The following is a 19,707-nucleotide window of genomic DNA, read 5'->3' on the forward strand; positions in this document are numbered from 1 at the left end:
CTTCTTTACATTTTAGAGCAGAGCTGTCCACATGTGTAATTTAAAATTTTCTGGTAACTAGCCGCATTTAAGAAGTAAAACAACAAAAACTGAAATTAATACTTTTTAATTTAACCCAATATATCAAAAATATTGTTTCGACATGTCATCAAAACAAATTTATTCAGGAGGTGGTCTTTGACATCCTGTGTATGGTTTAGACGCACAGGGCGCCTCAATACCTACCGGCCACACTTTAAGGGCTCAATAGCCCCGTATGGCAAACGTATAGGACAGCAGCCTTAGAGGACTTTGATATTAACTGATTCCTTACATTCCGAGTTGAGGATTTCTCTTACACCATACACTGTCTCCATGGTGCTTACAGATCTGGGAGGAATAAGATTATTTTGCTCTCGGGTCGGTTGCGATCCAAGACAACACAGCATTAAAAGCAGTGAGGGAGGAAGGCAATGGGACAGCCAAGCGCCCAGGAACGTGGCTTGGAGGACGGCCGAAGCCTCTCCGAGTAGTGCGGGCCGGAGAAGTGGCAGACACAGCTTTCGAAGCTGGATTTCGAGACAACCGGGGCGGCCGCCTAGAACTCCGTGTCTTTCTGCGGGGCGCCGGGAAACACTGGAGCCCGACAGAGGGCAAGCAGCCTTCGGGCCGGACACAGGGTCACGTGCCGCCACCGCCGAGGGAGGCCGGTGCGGCGCCGCAGTGCTGGCCTCCCCGGGGCGCCGCCGCCCGACGCCGAGGGTTAGGCGCGGCCGGAGACCGGAGACCGGAGCCCGCGGGGAAAGCAGGCTCGCGTCCAGCAGAAGCCTCCCGGGGGCGCGCTCCCGACAGTGACGGTGACGCAGCGGGCGCGCGGGCGGCCGGGGTGGGCGGGGAGCCGCGGCGCGCACCGCCCCTTAGAGGGACGGGCGCCGCCGTTCCGGTGGGCGGAGGCGGGGCGGGGCGCGCCGGGGAGTCGGAGCGCTGGCCGCCGGTTTCGATTAGTGCGCGGAGCTGCGGCGGCGGAGCAGGGTGTGGAGTTGTGCGGTCCGGGGCCGGACGGCGAGGCGGCGGGGCGTTGGCATCGGGGGCGCAGGCGCGCAGGGTCCGGCCGGCGACCGCGAGGGTGTGGAGAGGCGAGCCTGAGCGCGGGCCGCGGCCGCTCTGACCACGGAGCCCGGCCACCGCAGCGCCCGCAGTCGCGAGCGCGCCCAGGACCGAGCGCGAACGAGTGCGCGCGGGCGGGGCGCGCAGGCCCTGCCCGCCCCTTCCGTCCCCACCCCCCTCCGCCCCTTCCTTTCCCCACCTTCCTCTCCCCTCCTGCGCCCCCGCGCCGGGCGCCCACCCTGTCTTCCTGCGGGAGCGCGGTCCGCGGCGGCGGCCGGAGCGGGCCGGGCCGGGCCGGGGGATGGCGCTGCTGGACCTGGCCTTGGAGGGAATGGCCGTCTTCGGGTTCATCCTCTTCTTGGTGCTGTGGCTGATGCATTTCATGGCCATCATCTACACGTGAGTGAGGGGCTGCTGGAGGAGCCGTTGGCTCGGGGTCCGGGGCCAGGGCCACGGGGTGAGAGGGTGGAAGGTGGGAAGCATTGCGCTTTGGAGAGCATTGGGTTCGGGTGGGGGTGGGGAAAGCTAATTCTCATACGGTTCCCCCCATTCCCTTTCCCCTTGGACCAGCTGGGGCGGGGGTCCTTGAGGGGAAAAAGTGATGAGTGAGGGAAACGTTTTGCTGGGCTGCGGGAGACTGCACAGCCAGGGGGGAAGGAGACTGTGCTCTTTCTACGTGCCGGGAGGAAGGTTGCTTGCTTGATTTCATTGTGTTGGGAATTCGTTTGATTTTTCATCTGGGCCAAGATGTATAGTCTGTTGTTGCTGTTGCTGTTTTTTCGACCTGGACGACATTTCTATTATGATGATGATCGTTCCCACTCTACTGGGAGCTGCACATAGCTACTCGGAGACCTCCCTGTGGATTTTCTTCTTCCTGGAAGAGCGCTATGCTTTTAGATAAGGTGTGGAGCACCTGTCCAGCTTAAAAATGTCCACCAAACCTCCGGGCTGATGTTACAGCCTTGAGTCATGTCAGCTTGTACATTTCATTGTGGTTTTCTTTCCTTTCCTCCAATTCCTTATTTATAGTGTTACTTAATTTGTCCCCTCCGCACACACACCCCTTTTTCGTTATTCAACAAATAACTCCTTGAGGCCTACTAGATGCCATTCACTGGGGACACAGTGGTGAGGAGGAGAGAATTCTTGGCCTCATAGAGCTTACATTCTAGAAGGGAGAGAAAGATAATAAAAATTCGAAAAAGGTTATTTCATATCGTAATAAAGTCTGTGAATAATATAAAAACGGTGGTGGGATGAATAATGACAGAGTATGTAGCTGGTTTGATATTTCAGTTTTTTAAATGTCTTTAAAATAAAATCTGTTTTTCTGAAGAAATGGAAGAATTGCATAGAGCACTTTTTTGATGTGGACTTACTGGCATTTTATCCTGAAAAAGAAAAAAAATGACTATACGTAGTAATCTTTATCACCAACTAGAAGAGGGTATGTGTTAATAGAGGGGATGGAAGGACGTTTAAGAAATCTGTTGCTTTACCCCCCTTTCTTACTACAGAAAAAAATGTGCTTTTTTTCTTTTGGAAATTCTGCATTTTGTTAGTATGGAGTGGCCTTTCCTGGTATTAGAGAAACATGCTACATTGTAGAAGACATACCAATTTGAATATTGCTGATACTAGTTTCTGTAGTTTGTGAGCTGTTGTCGCTGGACACATTGTGGAGTTCTTTTTTTTTAATGTATGTGTTCTTAAAAATCAATTTTGTTACTTTTTTCCAATCATAAAAATTAAAAAAAAAATGCTTACTATATAAGGAATTTAGACAATACAGAGGGGAATAAAGAAGAAAGTTAAACACACACACCAAAACTCCATTACCTTGTTAACCTTTGTGACTGCCCTTCCGTGTGTGTGTGTGTGTGTGTGTGTGTGTGTGTGTGTGCGCGCGCGCGCGCCTGTAGAGAGAGAAGGGAGGGAGAGAGAGGAAAGGGGAGTCGACATGATTATTGTTCTGTAGCTTGCTTTTAAAATTAATCTATTTAGTAAATGCTTTTGGGGAAGCTCTTTTGTACGAGGCACTGTTTAGGTACTTGAAGTAAGGTTGCAGAACAAGACATCCAGGGTTTGCCCAACCTGTTCACATGGAGTTTCCATGTAAAGTGTTACGACCATTTTTTTTCCATGTCAATAAATGTATGATCTCTGCATCATTTTAAATAGATGGTGACATTTTGTTTAGGAGGTACTAATATGTATTTGTTGTTATTAGTTGGCATGTAGGTTGTCAATTCATAGAGATTACAAACAACACTGTGGTGGATTCATTTGTGTATATTTTGAGAGAGGATGTCCTTAGTTTATGCCTCTGAAAGAGGAATTACTGGGCCGGAAGCCTGTGCATTTTAAACTTTGATACATACTGCCCTGTAGAAAGTTGTATCTGTTCATAGTCCTGGTAACAATATATGATGGTACCCATTTCCCCTTAATAAAATATCAGGCTCTTCGCTGTTTTCTGTCTTTTATTTTCATTCCTATAATTACTGGTTCCATTGAATGTTTTTCATATATTGTCATGCTGGTTACATTTAGTTGTAAATTATATACTCATAATCCTTTGTGCTGCAATCCATTGCCCCATTAATCTTGATATGAAGATTGTTTTTCTGTGATAGGTTGCAGGTTTTTTTCCCTAGCTTTTTTTTTTTTTTTTTTTTTTGGTCTCTCAACTATGTTCATATATTTAACATGGAGAAAAATATGTGTGCCTGTGTTTTGGGTTTGCAGGGCTTTTAAAAAATGTTTCTGATTTGTGTAATTTTATATCTCTTTCTCCAATTATTATATAGTTAACATCTGTTTTTTCTTGAATTTTCTTTGTTTTGTATTGTTTTTACATTTTATCATGTGATGTACTCATTTTACTTCGTGGTATGATGAGAGCCAGACCCTTAATTTTAGGTTCACCTAAATATTTAGCACTTGTCCTCGAATCACTTAGTGGATTATTATTTGGTTATTATTTGATTGATTATTATTTGTTCCATGGTTTTGAAGTACTGTTTTTATTATAGACTAAATTCTTCTGTATACTTACATATGTCTCAAGGTTCCCAGTGCTCCCAGTGCTATTTCATTGATCTGTTCCTGTACTAGTATCCACTGTTTTAATTAAGTTTATTACCTTACTACTGGTGAGGCAAACCTCTCATTCTTTTCCAAACTTTATTGGCTTTTACACATTTTTACTTAAAGGTGTAGTTTAAAATTTTTTTTAAGACCCTAAGTAATCTTGTTTTTTTAACTGCAATTTTTAAATCTTGTTTTTAAATTGGAATTGTTAAATTTACAGCTCAGTTTGGGAAAATTTGACTTCTTTCAACATAGGACTATGGTATATCCCTTCCTCAATTATATATACATAATGATAAAGTCCTCTTTCTTTAATTAAAATGAATGCTAGCGATGTAGCCTAATATTCCAAGTAACCTGTGCTGTTAGACTGAGACAACTCCATAGTTGTTTTATTTTTGTGCCTAATGATGCACAGCAGAGTTTTCTTTAAATATTTTTTGTTTGAGAATAGTGCAAGCACCTAGGTAGTTAAAATACTATAGAGAGGCTTTGTATTTATTTTCTAATATCTCATGTAGTTACCTTCGTGACTGATAGTAACAGGATCCTGAAAATAGAAGAAGAAAATGCAATTAGTTTATAAGAGATTATGAGGAACAACTAATTAAAGGAGTTTTGTGAATACCTTTCTGAAATGGGTAATTCAACATAGAGCAAATAGTCAGCAGCTTAATTTATGTGTAAATTAAATCCTGATTCCCCCCTCCTTTTTTTGGATAAGTTCCTTTCTTTAGGTACCACCTTCAAAATTACTTAGGTGTTTGGTCTGATTACTTTCTTACTGAAATAAAAATACATCCCAGTTCAATGAGTTATTTTCAGCAGAGAAATACGGTTTGTGGCCCACCCCCCAAAATGTCTTCAGTGAAATTGCAAAGTAGTTAGCTTAACATTTGATGAGGAAAGCTAAAGAACACTGGCAACAATATTTTGATTAAAACAGTGTGCTGACATTCTGTATTTTATTGAAAAATATATTTTCTGAACACATGTTCCTTGTCTCAAATCTTTTTTGAAATAAGGTAAAGTGTACATAAAATAAGCAAATATTGAAACTCTTCTACTTTGCGCTTGTAACTGGTGGAAATGGAACCTATTTCAAAAACTTACATTGCACCATTATCTGGTTGTCACATTAAAGAGATGAATCACGGACCCCTAATTGTTAAAAGCTATTAAATCATGGAAATATTATAGTAGATGGCTAAGGAAAGCTAAAAACTTTAAAAAATGAATTGGTTAATAAAATTAAATACAGTGTTTAATGGTATCTAGTTAATTTAGATTCAGCGTTCTATTGAATTGTGTCCCCTTAGAAAGAGACAGAGCTAAGTATTGGCCTGTGTTAAAAAATGGAGTTCAGGGGCACCTGGCTGGCTCAGTTGGTAGAGCATGCAACTCTTTTTTTTTTTTTTTTAAGATTTTATTTATGTATTTGACAGAGAGAGATCACAAGTAGGCAGAGAGGCAGGCAGAGAGAGAGAGAAGCAGGCTCCCCGCTGAGCAGAGAGCCCGATGTGGGGCTTGATCCCAGGACCCTGGGATCATGACCTGAGCCGAAGGCAGAGGCTTTAACCCACTGAGCCACCCAGGCGCCCCCAGCATGCAACTCTTGATGTCAGAGTTGAGAATTTGAGCCCCATATTGAGTGTACAGATTACTAAAAAAAAGAAACTTAAAAAAAGAAAAAAAGGAGCTCAATATGATTAATACAATAAATAGTTCTTGCTCAAGTTACTCAGATTTCACAAGTGTCTCACAATTCCTGTAAGCCTGCAATTAAAAAAAAAAAATGAGGGGCGCCGCGGTGGCTCAGTTGGTTAAGCCTCTGCCTTTGGTTCAGGTTATGATCCTAGGACTTCTGGGATCAAGCCTTGCTTGGGGCTCCTCCTCCACAGGAAGCCTGTTTCTCCCTCTCTGTCTGCCTGCCATTTTGCCTCCTTGTCCTCTCTGTTTCTGTTGTATAAGTAAAATCTTAAAAAAAAAAAAAAAAGTTTAAATTGAGATAATTTATAAGCTAGAAAACCACTCTTTTCTTTCTAAAAAAAGATTTTATTTATTTGAGAAATGCGACCATGAGTGGCGGGGGTAGGGCAGAGGGAGAGAAGGAAGCAAACTTCTTGCTGATCAGGGAACCCGATGTGGGGTTCCATCCCATTACCCTGAAATCATGACCTGAGCCAAAATCAAGAGTGGTTTGTTTGCCAGTCCACTGAGGCAGCCTTCCTTTCCAATTTTCATATTGAACTGATGCTTAGTCATTTTGTAATATATTCTAGATGACAGACTTTTGTGGGATTACTGCCTATAGCATCCAAGATAATAGTCAGATTAGAGCCTAAAATTCAGGGCTCTTATTCCCAAGATTTTTTTTTTTCCCCTAAAAATAACTAATGATTCTAACCTCAGGCAGAGTTGGTTAAGTGATCTTTGAGTTTTTTCCTTTTTGAGAGCTAGTGTGGTTTGATAGCTTGAGGGCAGCAGTGAAGTCCTACAGAAGTCTGGAACCAGTAATTTTCTTCTCTTTTTAGTCCTTGGGAGCCATATTGCTTCATGATAAGAGTATCTGAGAGAGGCACCTTGCCTTTTTCCCTCCATCTCCCTATTTTTTCTTTTCTCCCTCTCTTTCCATTTCTCCTTCTCATTGGATTATAATTTTTTGTCCTCTGTTTGTAAAGTTCTAATGTTCAGTGCTAGGCTTTATCTTTTAAGTGACAGGAGGTGCCAGGCTAGTGTGGAAATACTTCTTGTATCTGTAAATATTAACTGCCCTCTAGTAGAGCAGAGGTCTTTCCCTGGAGTTTCCTTTCAAGTTCATACTACCTTTTCAAACCTTCTTAGCACAGCAGCTTTTATACTTGCTGCCTAGCTTTTTAGTGGAATTTAAATAGTTATTGTATCAGGTTGTCTGTGAACATCCTATCAGAAACTAATTGTTTTTAATGTAAATTTTAGCATTTCAAATGTTATTTTTAGATAGTATGATCTTTGCCTTAAATTCATTAATACATTGGTGTTCTGAGCCGTAGTGGAACCTGGGTTGAGAGTTTCTTTCCTAGGTTCAGTTCTGAGGATGCTCTTGGACTTTGGTCATGTGTTGCTCTGTCAGGGTCATTGCTGCCAGGACAACTTGTGGGAGAATGAATGAAGCGATAGAACCCCCCCACCCCCCACTTTTTAAAAATTATTTTATAAACATATAATGTATTATTAGCCCCAGGGGTACAGGTCTGTGAATCGCCAGGTTTACACACTTCACAGCACACACCCTCCCCAGTGTCCATTACCCCACCCCCCTCTCCCTATCTCCCGTCCACCCTCAGTTTGTTTTGTGACATTAAGAGTCTCTTATGGTTTGTCTCCCTCCCGATCCCATCTTGTTTCATTTATTCTTTTCCTACCCCTCAACCCCCCCATGTTGCATCTCCACTTCTCATATCAGGGAGATGATATGATAGTTGTCTTTCTACGATTGACTTATTTCGCTAAGCATAATACCCTCTAGTTCCATCCACGTTGGCGCTTGAACCCCTTTAACCTGAGCCTGGGAAGATACCGAATTTAGACGATAGTGTGATCGCTTTAAAAAGCAAAATGACAGTTGTAATTTGGTGATTAATATTCTGTGATGGTTCTGTTAACTCCATCATCCCACCGTTTTCCTACATCAGGAGTGCAGTACCCTTTATCTCTACTCTAGAAAAGTGAAACTGTCTCTATTCACTGGTATCTCTACCCACAGCCATGCTCTGTTTCTACTTTATTTTTCTTAATGCAGCCTTATCCTCCTGGAGCACTAATATTAGACCATGTGCTTAAAATTTTACCATGGTTCCCCCACTGCCTTCAGGCTAACATTTAGGCTCCTTAACAAGAGACATGCATAGTTCTTTGAGAACTGAGCCCTTGTACCTAGGTCTTCAGCTGTGTGTGTGTGTGTGTGTGTGTGTGTGTTTTAAGATTTTATTTATTTATTTGACAGAGATCACAAGTAGGCAGAGAGGCTGGCAGAGAGAGGGGGAAGCAGGCTTCCTGCTGAGTAGAGAGCCGGATGCGGAGCTCCATCCCAGGATCCTGAGATCCTGAGACCTGAGCCGAAGGCAGAGGCTTAACCCACTGAGCCACACAGGTGCCCCAATTCTTTAGCAATATTGAATTACTGAAATTCCCCTGAATATGCTGTGTGTTTTCTTTAGAACTCTCTTTCCGTTCTTTCCTCTCCCCACCTTTTTTGTTTAACTTCTACTCATTCAAGTTTGTTTACACTTCAGCTTTTATTTTTTTTAATTTTTATTTTTTATTTGACAGAGATCCCAGGCAGGCAGAGAGAGAGGAAGCAGGCTCCCTGCTGAGCAGAGAGCCTGATGCGGGGCTCCATCCCTGGGACCCTGGGATCATGACCTGAGCCAAAGGCAGAGGCTTTAACCCACTGAGCCACCCAGGCGCCCCTAGGCTTTAGCTTTTTACTGTGTTAAGTGGCTCTTCTTCTTCCTTCTCCTCCTCTTCTTCTTTTTCTTCTTCTTTTTTAAGATTTTAGTTATCAGAGACTGAGAGGGGAAGTGTGGGCAAGCAGGGGGAGCAGCAGGGAGAGGGAGAAGCAGACTTCCTGCTGAGCAGGGAGCCTGATGTGGGACTTCATCCCAGGACCCCCGGATCATGACTGGAGCCAAAGGCAGATACTCAAACGACTGAAACACTCAGGCGTCCCAAGCACCTCTTCTGATATTTTAGTGCTTTGAATTTACACATCTAAATTGGAAATGTGTGCTCAGTTTTCTCTTTTTCCCAATTAGGTTGTAAGCTCTTGAGGGTAGGGGCAGTGTCTTATTAACTGTTCTATGTCCAGTGTGTACTAGGCACTCAGTTACTGCTGGTTGAATGAATGAACTCTGATTTTTTTCCAGTAGTAATGGTGGATTTTTCAGTGTCGTTAGTTTAGTGTCATTTGGTCCTTGTGATCTGAGGTAGGTGGTCAGATTTGGGGATGTTTTCAGCAGTGATGGGCTTCAGTGAAATTCATTGGACCAAATGGAATCTTTATTTCACTATTTCTAATGAATAGCACGTTAAAATAGGAAACAGGGTTCTGTTAATGTTTACTTACAAATCTGAATCCCTCCCCCTCCCCAGGGTTTTCCTCTGGGAATGCCTGTCTGGTGATAAATAATCTTTACGCTAAGATCTGACTTTCAGATGGTGCAGAACCCAGTGCTCTCCTCAGTTGGTGTGCAAATCATAATGTGCCCCCGCTTTTCCTCCATCCACAGAATTTTATTTTATATACAGAATAATTCAAACATCACATTCTGCTTTAGGTAATTTTGTAGAAGAGCTTTGGGATAGTCCCATTAGTTTCCTTTTATTTGAAAAGAGTGTAAGCATATGGTATGTTTGAGGGTCTCCTGTGTTTCTGAGCTTTGTGTACTGGGACCATAGCTTCTGCTGGGCTCCTGGCTTGCTTAGTTACTATTAGCGAAGCTCTGTGCTCTTACCTGTTTTCCCTACACTAGGGCCAGCTCTTTTGTCCCCAAAGAATTAGTGAGTTGGGGGGGCACCTGGGTGTCTTAGTGGGTTAAAACCTCTGCCTTCGGCTCAGGTCATGATCCCAGGATCCTGGGATCAAACCCTGCATTGGGCTCTCTGCTCAGCGGTAAGCCTGCTTCCCCACCTCTCTGTCTGTCTGTCTGCCTTTCTGCCTACTTGTGATCTCTGTCTTTAAAATAAATAAATAAAATCTTTTTAAAAAATTAGTGAGTTGGGGTGTTTTGGGTAAAGTTAATAAAGATCTGTTACTTGTTTTCAATGGTAACGGAATCTTTTGTATTCTGTGTTATGTAAGTCTACTGTCCAGTGGAAATAGTTTGTGTTTTTTCATAACACTAACTCACTGTTGGTTGTGATGTGTTCCGTGGGGAAGCTTGTGTCTGCCGAGTTCAGGTTGTACCAGAAGGTGTGCTTTGTGTTGCTGAAGAATCCCATTTTGATGCAGTGCTGTTGTTGAAAAGATCGGTGCATTACGGAAGTACCATGAGTCATGACACATACTGATCATAAACACACGGTAACAGCCTTGCAGGGCACAGTCACAAGTAACAACAACAGAAGCCTTTAATCATGGGAAATTGCAGGCAGGGACTCTGAAGTAGGGGACCTGCTGATACAGCAGTCAGCCTCATTTCACATATTAGCAAGCTTGGAGCAGAGAAGATAAATTCCGAGAATCAGATAAAGTGGTTCATGGGAGCCACCGAGCAGAACTGTAAAAAAGCACGGTCTGGGGCTGGTAAGCAAGGTGAACTTTGCTCTCAAGGAATCCACGTTTTCCTTGGAAGCCTTGCTGGAGGATCTTGGGCTGCCTCTCCCGGAGGTGTTGCTTTGCTGTAGACACTGCTGCCCGCCCACGGAAGGGGCACAGCCTGCCCTCCCTCCAGGGACTTCCCTTCGCACCAGGCTTGCCTCCTGAATGGAATTAGGATAGGAGCCGGTAAAATAAATCATTTGAAATGGTACGCCCTATCAAATCAAAAACTTGAGAGGAAGCAGGGAATGGGAACTACAAGCTTAGACGGATGAAACAGTAAGCCATAGAAAGAGTAACAATTTTAGAGACTGAGCTCTTTGGAAATAAAAATCACCTAAGATAAAAGAAGGCCATTCCAGCAGCTCAGAAGTTGAAAACCCTAGTGCCAAGAGGTGATTAGATCTCATCAAGCTAAAGCTGCTATAAAATCCAGCAGAACCTCCGAATATTTGAATATTTCTTAACAGGCGCTTAGAGTTCTTTGAAGTGTTCCCTGAATAGATGTCCTTCTAGCTCACAGTGGAAAGCAGGGCCCTGAAGGCCTCTCTCTTTTTTGCCTGTGATTCATCCCTCACGACCTTTCGGACTTCACTTACTCTGAGGAAGCACCCCTGCTCCCGGCACCCTGCTGGCAGGGGCACCCCTGCAGGAGCCCTCCCCCCATGGTGATGGGTCTTAATTACAGGAATGCGAGTTTTGTGACAGAGTGACTACCTTCTGATTGAAACTTTAATTCAGAAATCATTCCTCGGGAGTGACATACGGAACTTTTCCTGTGCTTTCTCTCTCCCCAGCGTTGCTTAGTCACATTTCAGGATCATTTTAGTCTTTAAAAATGAAACAAATCAAAAACATTGATCGGATGTAGAGGAGGTGCATTCCTTTTATAGCCATTGTGTTACTGAAAATATAATACAATCAAATTTCTGAAAATCAAATGGACATAGGTGTTAGGGGAGATTCTGTTTCTTAAAGAACTAAGATCATTATCAAAGTCCCAAATTAATGGTTCTGCTGGGCCCGAGGCCTGGACATGCTACCATTGGATTGAGGGCTTTCCAGGTGTTAGGGGTGGTGGGGAGGGGCCTCCCCCTGACCTGGACTAGCAGGAGAAGGGTGCCTTGTAGCATTTGCTCTGGGTACCGCCCTGGGCATGGTGATTTTATGGTCAACAAAACACGGTCATCTGGAATCCCTCAGAACGTCTCCGTCCTAGAAAGGCAGTGTGCTCGGGTTACATAGCAACTGGGAGTTACTCTGCTCATTGTGTCTGGCCTTCTCTCAGCTCTGAGCGTGGCAAGCTCTCCCTCTCGCAGAGCCAAGGGAAGGGTTCTTGTAGCACTGGAATCCCACATTTCCAGTGAGGCTCTGAGGGTAGAGGAATTCAGAGAAGTCAGGACTGTGCAGCACCTCTGCCCAGTGGAGAACGTTTCCAGTGGTTTAAAAGGAGAGCTCAGGCCACTCTCAGTGGCTTATTGGTGATATTTAATGTTCTCTGTTGTACTTCCGTTGTCTCTGTGTTTTTGAATCATCTGTAGAACTTTAAATTGGTTCCTAAATATTGGGCACAATTTTAACTTGGAATATAATTTTAGCCTAAATGCTGCATATAATTTAAACTTCGCATTAAATCTTATGCCCTCTTTCTACTTTGTTTTAACCATGATTTGGGACTTTTGATGATTCTCCTTTCCCCTTTTATCTTTCTTAATACACAAGGATTGTTTTATGTTTTAACCCTCCCACCCCCACCCCGAGAGCTTGGGTGGCTCAGTCAGTTAAGCATCCAACTCGATTTCAGCTCAGGTCATGATCTCAGGGTCACAAGACTCAGTGCTACACGGAGCCTGCTTAAGAGTGTCTCTCTCCACCTGCCCCACACCCCTCAAGTGCTCATGCTCTCTCGCTCGCTCTCAAAGGAAAAAAAAAAGACACCAACGTGGGGGCACCTGGCTGGCTCAGTCCAGGGAGCCTGACAGTCTTGATCTTGGGGTTGTGAGTTTGATCCCCACATTGGGTATAGAGATGAATTAAAAACAAAATCTTTAAAAAATAAACATATATTTAAAAACCGCAACATAATGGCTTAATATTTAAATATCTATGAAAGAATCTTTAAATATATATATGAGTTTCCAGTTCTTCCATTCTGGTATATAAGCGTCATCAATATTTGACAATTCTAAATCTCTTACTAGAACTATGGTAACTCAGAGAAGTGAACTGTGGTAACTCAGAGAAGTGGGAAATGTCCTTGAAATTAGCAGTTTTAAAAAAAATTGGCAGTACTGGCTATCATTGAATGCTTTCTCTGTGGCTCAGTCTCCTCTATTTCTCACTACTAATTGTCCAACTTTTTAAAAAAATGAGATAAAGAAGTATTTTACCCAAGGATACTCAGTTACTTTGCTGTGAAACTGGCATAAAAATCCAGGCGATCTGCTCCAGCCCGGGCTCTAAAACCAGCGTTGGCCAGTGTAACCTAAAAATAACCCGGGAAGTAATCCACAGGGATAGAGTATCTGCGCGGGACTTTGGCTTGAGGTTCTGATAACTGGTGACACAGAGTTCTGTGGAGGGACCCCCTGCTCCTTTTCTGCAGCTTTTCCCATTCTCACGCCACTTGAACTGCTTCACCGCTACCTTGTTCTCTGCCGTCCCGGAACCACTGATCTTCCTTCGCTTCCAGCCCTTCTTGCGTCCTTCTCTTCGCACAGTTACCTAGTCTTCCCAGGTCCATGGTTCTCAGCTCGGCCTTCCCTTTGGAGTCCCCAGGGGAGGCCTTAAAAAAAAAAATACTGCTTACCTGGGTCTTAGCCCTAGACATTCTGATTTAACGGTCTGAGCAGCAGGCTTTTTTTTTTTAAATAAAGCCTCAGGTGATTTTCTTGTGCAGTCAAGGCTGAGAACAACTGCCCTAGGCTGTCTGTTGACAGTTGTGGCCTCCGCCTGTTATCTCTTGGTTTTGTCGGATTCTCCCTCTCGCCAGAACTCAGAGTTCATCACTCCATCAGCTTGCCCCTCGCCTTCCCTCCTAGCAGGCTGCCTTGTTATCCTGAGCCCATCTTACAATTTATAGCTTCTCAACTTTCAAAATCCCGCAGAGGGCAAGCACACAGCCACGTGGGTTAGTACTATGACACATTCATGGTCTCAGATCTCTGCCGAGCCTTCAGCGCTGTCTGGCAGTGCTTGCTTGCTTTATTTAGCTCCTGTCACCCATTACTGGCAGGACCTCCTTGAACTCTTCACCCTTCTACCTCAGTCTTGCCAGATTTTCCCAACTCCTGCTCCACACCGTGGGTCCCAGCGTGCCATGAATTCTTTTAAATGCTCTCTCTTTACCTTGGACTGGCTTGTTCCCCTTACTTTCATACTCAGGTATGAAAGAAGAAAATTATTTTTCCAAAATTAAACTGAAAAACCTTTCTCCATCTAGTTCCTTTGGCCAGAGTAACTTACTCAGATCAGATCTCAGGAGAAACTGTTACCACATTGCACTTCTCATTCATTTGCTTCTCAGCCTGTTTTCATGGACCTGCCCCTGCCCACAGTGCTCCAAGGGCCCCAAGTCCACACAGTCAGGGGAAAATTCCAGTTCTTTTTTTTTTTTTTAAAGATGTTTTTTATTTATTTATGAGAGAGAGAGAGAGAGAGAGAGCGAGCACAGGCAGACAGAATGGCAGGCAGAGGCAGAGGGAGAAGCAGGCTCCCTGCCGAGCAAGGAGCCCGATGTGGGACTCGATCCCAGGACGCTGGGATCACGACCTGAGCCGAAGGCAGCTGCTTAACCAACTGAGCCACCCAGGCGTCCCGAAAATTCCAGTTCTTGTCTTGACCTCTCAGCTGCATTCACTGTTGCTCTTCCTTGAACACTTTTTTTTTAAAGATTTTATTTATTAGAGAGAGAGAGCGAGCGAGCGATCACAAGTAGGCAGAGAGGCAGGCTGAGCAGAGAGCCGGATGTGGGGCTCAATCCCAGGACCCTGGGATCATGACCTGAGCCGAAGGCAGAGGCTTAACCCACTGAGCCACCCAGGTGCCCCCCTTGAACACTTTCAAAAAGAGAAACAGCTTAGCCAAATAAAGCCTTCTTTACTAAATCCTTTCTTCCTGCCTGTCTTTCTGCTTCTTGGGTTACTCACTTATAGTCCCCTTCGTGCATGACCGGCCCTCTCTCTGTTACATTGATCTGTGGCTAACTGCTGATGGCACGCTCTGCCCGCGAGAACTCATGTATTTAACAAACTCTGGAGGGCTCCATATTTTTATCTCTGAACTATCCTTACCTTCTGAGCTCTGTATATGTTTATTTACTCTTACTTAATAGGTGTTTTTTTTTTCTTAATTGAGATACATGTACTGTTTATTATTATTTTGCTGGAGCCTGGAGAATTTGTAGTCTACTTAATGTGTCTCACTGCTGGCCTGCATCAGAATCCTTTGGGATGCTTGTGAAAATACAGATTCTGAAGTTCTGCAGCTGGTCCATTAAGCTGCAGCTTTTACCTCTGGGCATTATATATGTAAATTTGGAAAAACACTCGTCTCCTGGCCTGGAAATTGTTTCTAGGCAGTAAGCTGGGGCAATTGGAGAGCTTACATTATTTGTTTTCCATGTCGCAGGAGCCCGTGTCCTCCTTCACCTTATGTCCGGTTATCTTAAAAATCCATTGTTTTCCAGGGGCGCCTGGGTGGCTCAGTGGGTTAAGCCTCTGCCTTCGGCTCAGGTCATGATCTCAGAGTCCTGAGATCGAGCCCCACACTGGGCTCTCTGCTCCACATGGGGCCTGCTTCCTCCTCTCTCTCTGCCTGCCTCTCTGCCTACTTGTGATCTCTGTCAAATAAATAAAAAATCTTAAAAAACCAAACCAAACCATTGTTTCCCATGTTTTGTCTGATTTTTAAAAAATTGCTTCAGGTGGGCAAGCAAATCCAGTCCCTATTTCTTCATCTTGTCCAAAATTTTAAGTCCAGGGGTGGGGTGGGGTTTAGGCCAGGGTTTTTGATAATTTTGTAAGGACAGAGACAAGGCTGCAGACTCTGTGTGTATTAGCCCCAAATTGGAAATAACCCAAACACCCATCAACGGAAAGTAACTAAATAAAGTGTGGTGTATTAATACAAGGAATACGTGATGTAATAAGAATGAAAGAACTAGGGGCACCTGAGTGAGACAGTCGGTTGAGCGTTGGACTCTTGATTTGGGTTCAAGTCATGATCTCGGTCGTAAGCTCGAGCCCTGTGTCAGGCCCCATGCTCTGCAGAGTCGGCTTGAGGTTCTTTATCCCTCTCCCGCTGCCCACGCTCCCTCTTGAAAATAAATAAATCTTTTTTAAAAAGTGAATCAACTGTAACTAAATTTAACAGCAAAGATGAGTCTCACAAACACTGAAGTCAAAGAAACCAGACACAAAGGAGTACATCCTATGGGATTCCATTTAGATAAAATTTTAATGCTGGTAGAATTAGTGTGTTGGAAGTCAGGATGTTACCCTTGAGGAGGAGGGTAGTTAGTTGGGGACATGCCAAGGGCTTCTGGGGTTCTGGTAATATTCTGCTTCTTGATCTGGGTACACTGGTTACACGCGTGTTTCACTCTGAGGAGATTCATTGTGCTGTGTACTTATATGTGGTCTTTGCTGTATGTGTGTTACCCATCAATAAAAAATACTGTCCTCCACCCTCTAAAAGAAGGACAGGCCCCCAAGCCAAATGCATGATGGGGAGGAAGAACTGGATTCCCAGTGTAGAGCCTGAAGGATCCTGACAGAAAGCAAGTCACCTGCTTTAGGCCAGTGGTGGCAATGGGCACCCATGGTAAAGCCGTGGCCGGCGTGTGGATGTGTTGGGCTCAAGTTCAGTTCTGAGTGATCCAGAGCCCCTGCCCTGAGATACCAAAGTTAACACTGGTTTGAAACCAGTAACCCTTGTAGATCCTGTCAGAGCCACCCCACTTGGAGGACTCCACCACTCGGGCCACTTGTTGAGACTCTGGGCAGACAGGCTGTTGATCACATTTTGAAAAATACTGATTGGTTTACAAAACACTGGCTACGGCCAGGGCACCCACCAGCATCATTTCTCCAGGTGGCAGGCCAAGTTAATATATTTCTTGCTTTAGAATATAGCTTGGTTGACTATAACAGTTTTATATGGGGAAGAGCTTCTGTACGTGTGCAACTCCCCCATACGACTGCAGCCCCTGGACAGTCAGGAATTCCCCTGTTCATCGCCGTTATCACCAGTGCACAGGATGATGGCTGGTGTATATTTGGGGTTCAAAAGTGATTGTTCAGGAGGGGGAATTGCTAAGTAGTCGTGGAACACCACTGTGTGGTAAGCACAGTGCCGAGTGATTTTGTGTGTGACTTAATGGGTATTTTACTGTTTTTGATAAACATTTCACCTAATTTGTAACAAGGGGCTTTGTCAGTTGTGTTACGTAAATCGAAACAGTATTCTCCAAAGTAGGATTCCTATATCCTAGGATATACTCCACGAGATGATGCCTTGGAGTATGAAATACTGGGGGGTGGGAGAGGAGAGATAGATATGGGAGAAACACAAATGGGAATTTTTTTTAAAGGTCCCATGATACAGTCTGGGTTATCGTTATTTTGAGTATAAATTTCTGATACAGTATTAACCAGTTCTCTTCATCATAAACCTGGAGACAGCTTCATTGCTGTTGGGTGAGTCAGAATGTGTCCGATAAAATACTGCATTCTTGATATGAAAATATCTCCAAAGGATAGAAGGTATATCTATATTAGCATTTAAAGTAAAATGTCTTAATAAAGAAGAAGGGAAAGGGGAAATGGAATCAATTCTAGACTATTTAACACTGTTTAAGTTATCTTTGTTGTTTTTAATCTGAAGACTTGCCAAATTCACTGGGTTAGTAGGCTGGGTTTCTCTGTATTGGTCATGAACTCGTGCATGTTTTGATGAATTTAATAGCACTTAATGATCATGCAGTGGGAAGAGATGAAAAATTCCTAGGATTTCAGGCCTTTTTATTTTATCCTCCATGTCTCAAACTGTTCCATGATTTCAGTGTCTTTGCGTCCCATTCTCTTTGTGCCTTCAGGATGTGGCCCATCCTGAATAATTTCTTTGAATCTAGATTCCAGTTCTCCAGTTCTCTTTTGAACTGTATATGCATTCTTCTGTCCTGTCTATTGAGTTTCTAGTGTCAGTGATTATAATTTTTATTTCTCTTGGGTTTTGTTCAAGCAGCGCAGGTAGTTTGCCTTATGGGTTCCAAACCCATGTGGTTGGGTGTTCTCTTGGAAGACTTTTTCCTTTTATTCCACTTTATTCAGGAGTGAATCTAGGAAGGCAACATCCCTATCTTCCTACTGTGGGCCAGCCTTTCAGAGATTCCATATTTCCACAAGGTGGACAGAACAGAGTTCCCTCATTCTTGTCTCAGGCTTATCTGCACCTCTGGATCACCACGGACCAACAGATGGCCCTGGGTCAAGCAGCCAGCTCTCCCTCACTCAGAGATTTCTCCTCATTTCTGACCTGGGAGGTTCCTTTATTCTCCTAACAGTTCTGTTACGTATTTTAAAACATGCTTTTAATGCATCTATGTTAAACATTATAAATATTATGGAAGAATTTGTATGTGTGTGTTGGCTTGTATATGCAATTTTTTTTTAAGTTTCTGGAAAGATGAGTAAGAAACTAATAATGCTGAGCCTGGGGGGCAGGGGTGACAGGGAGACTTCTTTCATGTGACTGTCATAATATCTTCAGTGATTTGAACCATGTGAATATTACTGTCAATCAATTAAATATATAAACTTTTTTTTCCTCCAGCAGTCTGTATGTTCTGTATTGGATAGGTTTCTCCAAATATCTCCAGTCTGCCATTTTGTTAGGTATGGAATAGTGGTCATTTTTGTGATTATATAAATTTTGTTTTATTTATTTTTATTGTTTTTTTTGGAGAGAGAATGCATGCATGTGAGAGTGGCAGCGTTGGGGAGCGGGAAGAGAGAGAATCTGAAGCAGGCTCCATCTCACACTCAATCTCATAACCTGAGATCCATGACCTGAGCCAAAAGCAAGAGTTGGATGCTTACTTAGACAACTGAGCTGCTTAGGCACCCCTTAATTAATCTTTTTAGAGAGAGAGAGAGAAAGAGAGTACATGCATGTGTGTGGGGTTGGGGGAGGGAGAGAGAGAATCCTAAGCAGGCTCCATATTCATGAGCACAGGCTCAATCCCATGACCCTGAGATCATGACCTCTGAGCTGAAATCAAGATTCGGACGCTTAACCAACAGAGCCATCCAGGTGCCCCAGTGGTTGTATAAATTTTAGATCGTGGTTTTTACCTCTGTCCAGCCTCTCGATGAACTTGCTAGATGAATATTTTCCAAACTATCTATGGCAGAGGATCAGCTCTTTAAAATTTTTCCAGTCTGGCACAGACTGATACTTTGGTAAACTACAATAAAAATAAATACTGATCACGTGCTTGGATGGCACGTAAATGTCAGATTGCTGTAAATGTTTCTAAACACTTTCTTTCCATTTCTTCTCATGGCAGACCAGTAAAACAACTTGCACACTAACTGTACCGTGCAGCACTACTGAAAATGGCGCCCCATTATTTTCCAGCTTTTGGGGGCTGTAGATCTGATAGTGATACCATCTTGTTCTTTAAAAAAATCTCTTACTGCTTTAAATGTTTTCCATTGTAGGTAACCCGCTTTCTTTCTGTGAAATGTCTTGTGGCCTTATCTGAAACATCAGATGTTCTCTGTGGCACATCCCTGCCCTTCAATTAGCTGAGCATGAGCACATGGCTCACTGCTCTGCCTAACGTTAGTGGTGTACTTTCAGAAGTCATTCATGGATTAATAGTGTATTTCATCAAATCAGAGATGCATTGATGCTGGCATTTTCTTGATCTTCTAGAAGGTTTCGTTGGTTGGTTTTCATGCTACTAATTTAGGACTGCCATCTGGCTGCCACCAATTGTTAAGATGCCTTCGATTTCAGAGATGTTAAAATGTGGAAGAACGTGTGTCTTAAAATATCTCGCGCATGGTCCCGTGATTGTTCTAACCTCTAATTAACTGTTGAGTGCTTGGAGACTTGCTTATAAGAAAGAGGAAAGACTTCAGTGACTTCCTTTAGAAACATCACCACTCTGCCGAAAGGCATCTCTTCTCTTTGTTCACGCCACGAACGTTAACCAG

The 19,707-nt window shown here is 43.6% G+C and overlaps 1 protein-coding gene across 2 annotated transcripts in view; it reads left to right on the forward strand.

The window, feature by feature from the left end:
• The first annotated feature begins 974 nt into the window (after window positions 1–974).
• UGCG (UDP-glucose ceramide glucosyltransferase) overlaps window positions 975–19,707 on the forward strand; it is a 38,952-nt gene continuing 20,219 nt past the window's right edge. The window contains exon 1 of one of the 2 annotated variants that reach the window (XM_032865596.1): window positions 975–1,485. In XM_032865596.1, coding sequence (XP_032721487.1) covers window positions 1,388–1,485 — 98 coding nt within the window. In that variant the 5' untranslated portion in view covers window positions 975–1,387. The remainder of the gene's footprint in view (window positions 1,486–19,707) is intronic. The other variant, XM_032865595.1, reaches the window with a different exon arrangement.

This window comes from Lontra canadensis, unplaced genomic scaffold (genome assembly GCF_010015895.1).
Source record: "Lontra canadensis isolate GAN:19392208 unplaced genomic scaffold, GSC_riverotter_1.0 scaffold30, whole genome shotgun sequence".
Classification (NCBI taxonomy): domain Eukaryota; kingdom Metazoa; phylum Chordata; class Mammalia; order Carnivora; family Mustelidae; genus Lontra; species Lontra canadensis.